The following is a 4,873-nucleotide window of genomic DNA, read 5'->3' as shown; positions in this document are numbered from 1 at the left end:
CGGGGTGTGGGGGAGCCGTGCCCGTGGGACCGCGGGCGAGGGGCCCTGCTGCCCCTCGGTGGAACGCGGAGCCGGGAGGTGGCCCGGCCGGGATTGCACCACGGGCCGGGAGGTGGGGCAGCGCTGCGGGGACTCTGCGGTGCCCGGGGCTGTGGGGACCGGTGTCCCCAGACCCTGCAGTGCAGCAGGAGGGGGATGCAGGGGGAAAGGGGCAGAGTCAGCAGCAGTGACCCGGCGGGGACTTGCAGGGAAGCCATCAACAGACTGTACGAGGCGGTGCCGGGTGTGAAGGGCATCTGGAAGAAGAAGGTGAGCGTCCACCCAGCCCATCCCTCCCTGAGCTCCATCCTGGGGTGAGCAGGGCAGGGTGCTGAGGGTGCTCTGTTCACTGGGCAGAGCCTGGGTTCTCTTGGGGCATCCCTCTTTGCCTCCTTAACCCCAGGAAAGCTGGCCCTGGGGGGCTGCATTGCCCCAACACTCCTCTCCCCCTCCAGGCTCCCAACAAAGCCCTCTTCTCCATCCTGGGCAAGAGCAATCTCCGCTTCGCGGGAATGAGCATTGCTGTCAACATCTCCGTGGATGGGCTGAACCTCATGATTCCCACCACACGCCAGGTGAAAGCCATCACTGGGGACACAGCCCCACCACCTACCACCTCCAAGCTTTCTGCCCCCCGCCATGAGCTGGGAGGCTGGTGGCCCCCATGTTAACCCCTCCCTCCTTGGGCCATGTCTCCCTCACAGATCATCGCCAACCACCACATGCAATCCATTTCCTTCGCCTCTGGTGGGGACACGGTGAGACCCACATGCCCCAGCCCACCCACCTATGGTCCCTCAGGGGCAGCAGGGTCAGGGACTGCTCATCTCATGGCTGAGCTGAACTCTGGGGCAGCCTGGTCCTAGGGCAGGATGTGGGGCCAGGGCTGAGCCTATCCCCTTGCCCCCAACCCTGCTCCCCACACAGGAGTGGGACATAGGCCCTGATCTCCCCCTGTTCCCCCAGGACACCACGGACTATGTTGCCTATGTTGCCAAGGACCCCATCAACCAGAGAGGTGACACTGGCCCCTAGGCCTGGGAGCTCTGTGGAAGAGGAGGGATGTGCTGGGGTGAAGGCTGGAGGAGGGCATCCATGGTGGGGGGCACGAGGGGTGGTTCAGGGTTATCTCAGAGGGGTGATGGGAGTGCAGGAGAAATGCTCGAGCTGTCAGTCTGTCTGCAGCCTGCCACATCCTGGAGTGCTGCGAGGGGCTGGCACAGAGCGTCATCAGCACAGTGGGACAGGCCTTCGAGCTGCGCTTCAAGCAGTACCTGCACAGCCCCCCCACGGTGGTGGCACCTCCGGACAGGTAGGGGGTCAGTGTGCCCCACTGCAGCCCTGCACCTCTTGCCCTGGGTACAGCCCCTGAGTGGGGGTCACTCGGGCCCCCACCCCTGCTGGGCATGGGGAGGGGACTGAGCCGGGCAGGGTTCCCCCAGCTCACCCATCTCTGCTGCAGGGCCATGAGTGCAGAGGAGTCGGCGTGGGGGGAGGCTGAGGAGGCGGCCGAGCACGATTACTACAACAGCATCCCGGGGAAGGAACCACCCCCAGGGGGACTGATTGACTCCCGGCTCCGGCACGGTGCAGCCCTGGGCCACCTTCACACCCAGCCCTCCAGCTCCGGCCCCCCCAGCCAGGTGAGCCCCCAGGGCTCAGCCCCACTGCGGGGTCCCCAGCAGGCCACCCCAACACTCTCATTTTCTTCTCTCCCCAGGGTGGGTTTGCAGCCAGGCGAGATCAGAGCATCCAGCCAGGGCCACCCCAGGACCAGGAGAGTCAGGGTGGGTACGACTGCTGAGGAGACCCCAGGGACTGTGAGCAGAGGTCCCCGTGGCCCTGCCCTGCCCTGGCTGGCAGTGATGCCCCATCCTTGCAGGCCAGTCCTGTGACGGTTACCTGGAGGCAGACAGCCACCCCCTGGGGCCGCAGGACTACGAGGAGCACATGTACGTGAACACACAGAGCCTGGACATCTGGGAGCCGGAGCTGGAGGCTTGGGGGGGGCTGGAGGAGAGCCCCAAAAAGGACCTCTTTGATATGAGTAAGCCACCGGGCTGGGGGTGTCTGGGGCAGGACCTGCAGAGGGGCCGAGCCGTGCCAGTGGGCTGCCCAGCTGCCCCCCGCAGCCCCGGCAGTGCCTGGTGCTGGCTGAGCCCAGGGCAGGGCTGTGCTGATCACAGGGGGCCACGACTTGGGGCCCCATCGTCACCCACCCTTGCTGGGGGCAGCAGAGCTGTGCTCAGGGCAGGGCTGTGGGTGGGTACCCTGTCTGCCCTGGCCCTCTGGAGGGGGACACCGTGCTGGTGGAGAGGGCATCATCCCCTCCGTGCGCCGGCGCAGCGTCATGCCCGGTGCCCACCCCTGGCTCCCCCAGGGCCATTCGAGGATGCCCTGAAGCTCCATGAGTGCACTGCGGGGGGCGGCACCGGCCCCCCCATCGAGGATCGGTGGCCGAGTCCCCCCCCACGAAAAGCCCCCAGCGGAGGGGCTCCTGCAGATGGACGGAGCCTTCCTGGTGCGGGACAGCCTGACCAACCCCGGGCAGTACGTGCTGACGGGCATGCAGAGCGGGCAGCCCCGGCATCTGCTGCTGGTGGATCCCGAGGGTGTGGTAAGGGGGGGCAAGGGGCTGAGGGGGAAGGGGGAACAGGGGAGATGGTCATGGAAGTGACCAGGCCCTCGGGGCTGCTTGGGTACCCCATGTGGGAGGCAGCTCTCCAGGGCTCAGGACCACTGTGCCTCTGGCCCCCAGGTGAGGACCAAGGATGTGCTGTTTGAGAGCATCAGCCACCTCATCAGCCACCACCAGCAGAACAATCAGCCCATTGTGGCTGCTGAGAGTGAGCTGCACCTCCGCCAGGTTGTCCGGAGGAAGCAGTGATGCTGGGGGTATGTGAACCCCCAGCCCATTCCCCTGGCACCAGACTCACCCCAGCCCCAGGGCAAAGCTGTTCTCTGCCTGTGGGGCTGGGCACAAACACCTATTGGAGGCTGGTGCTGTTGGATGTCCCTGTTTCTCCCACATTTCCAGCTGGATTTTCCCCAGGAGCTGATGCTTTGTGAGGCTCCCAGTGGCCCTGAGGCCCCACAACACTCCCTGGGCCAGGGCCAGGATGAAGCTGCTGTGGGGAAGGTGCAGGTCCGGGGTGAGCTGCTGGCACTGGCTCGTGAGGCCAGGGCTGCTGGGAGGAGGGGTGTCCCACGGCCACAGGGAACCCACCAGCTAGCTCAGGGTTTCAGCAGGTTTTTATGGCACACACGTCCCCTTCTCCAGCATGTCTGGCTCTGGGTGTGGGTTCGTGGTTTGGAATACGTTTCTAATTAAACCTGGAAATGAGCAAGATGCCCAGGTGGTTCATGCTGGTCACTGGTGTGGGGCTGGGATGGGGCTGCTGCTGCTTGCTGCTGCACCCAGGGGCTCGTTGGGGCCAGGGATGCAGAAGGTGCCAGGATGGCAGCTCCATCACCCCCAGCTCCTGGCTGGTCCCATGCTGGTGGTGGTAGCCTGCTCTGTCCTTGCTGATCACTCTTGTCTCTGGTCCCCTAGCTCTTCCTTCTGCACATGGGTGACTTCCCTGTCCTGCCAGCTCCAGAGGGGGCTGCAGCACCCAGGGCTTGGCCCCTGGGCACTGGTCCTGCCGGGCATCTCCCCACCATAAGCCCAGTGTTGCCACCATGCCACCAGCACCGGCCATGGAGTCCACCTGGCACCCTCTGCCCCTCTCTGGGGACAGCCCCTCCCAGGATGGGGCTGCCAGTTGCTGTCTAAGTCAATTAACAGAAGAAGCCCCAAAACAGAGCCCAGTAATGAATGTGTAATTTTCCATTGATAGCCGAATACCTACAGGGATGTGGCATTTCTATCTCAGCTGGGGTTTTTTTTGTGTCATGTAGTAATGGGTCTGCAACGATAGTTGTGCTGTTCCATCAATAGCAGAGGCAGGAAAAGGCAGCGAGAGCTCCGACTTCCGTCTTTTGCTGCAGGAGAAGGAGCCCACGCCTTCCACCAGCTGCTGCTGGCTCTGCCCAGGCCCCTCAGCCTCGGGGTGCTGCCCACACCTTCCCTGAGCCTCCAAACGTGTGGCACAAACTCTGCCCAGCTTAGTTCTCCTGAGAGGGGACAGAGGGATCAGAGGTCTCATTGGCTCTCAGCAAGTTTCACGGAAATAACTGACCAGCTAGAGAAGAGGGGATGTGTGCAGCACTCTGGTGCAGTGGGGGCCCAGCCCGTGCCCTGGGAAGCCCTCAGCCCTTCTCCAGCTTCCAGCAGGTGGTAGCATCCTGCTGGTTTTGTCAGCTGCATCCCCAGCCCTGGCAGCACCCCCCTGCCAGTGTCCCCAGCCCTGCCAGTGTCCCCAGGCGCTGCTTGCCTGTGATGCTATGCCCAGGACTTGCCGGGTGCCACACGCCTCTGGCAGCCTCCAGCCTGGAACGAAAGACCCTCGTCTGTCTTGCCCAGACCTTGCCCTGCTCCCCATCATGCTGCCTGGGGACATGGCTTTGGAGCCCGGAGATCTGTCCCCTCCTGGCATCCCACACTGTCTGGATTCATGGAGAGCTCTGGACAAGGAGCAGGAAAGGCCGTTCTGTGAGGAAAGGCCCCTCTGCTGGCTCCACACTACTGGGTGCCAAGCAAGGGTCCAGAGCCTGTTTTGGAGGCCCTGGACACCTTGTTTTCTGCTGGCCCTGCACGTGTTTGTTCCTACCCGTTCCTGTTTGAGATCCAGCATCTCCCACCGCACACAGTGGCCATGGCAGTGCCACGGGTGAGCGCGGGTCCCTGGCAGCCCCGTGCCAGCAGCACGGCTGGGTGCAGGCCCTGCCCTGA

The 4,873-nt window shown here is 64.0% G+C and overlaps 1 protein-coding gene across 1 annotated transcript; it reads left to right on the top strand.

Annotated features, from left to right (window-relative positions):
- The first annotated feature begins 195 nt into the window (after positions 1–195).
- On the top strand, positions 196–2,926 carry SHC2 (SHC (Src homology 2 domain containing) transforming protein 2). Its single transcript, XM_010001837.1, is given in 11 exon segments — positions 196–309; positions 495–614; positions 744–797; positions 1,006–1,057; positions 1,225–1,351; positions 1,502–1,682; positions 1,760–1,826; positions 1,922–2,086; positions 2,420–2,523; positions 2,525–2,656; positions 2,798–2,926. Coding segments are annotated over 11 exon segments (1,245 nt in total).
- The last annotated feature ends 1,947 nt before the right edge of the window (positions 2,927–4,873 follow it).

Source organism: Chaetura pelagica, unplaced genomic scaffold, assembly GCF_000747805.2.
Source record: "Chaetura pelagica isolate M959 unplaced genomic scaffold, ChaPel_1.0 scaffold1407, whole genome shotgun sequence".
In the NCBI taxonomy this organism is placed as follows: domain Eukaryota; kingdom Metazoa; phylum Chordata; class Aves; order Apodiformes; family Apodidae; genus Chaetura; species Chaetura pelagica.
This window is presented reverse-complemented; position numbering and strand designations above follow the sequence as displayed.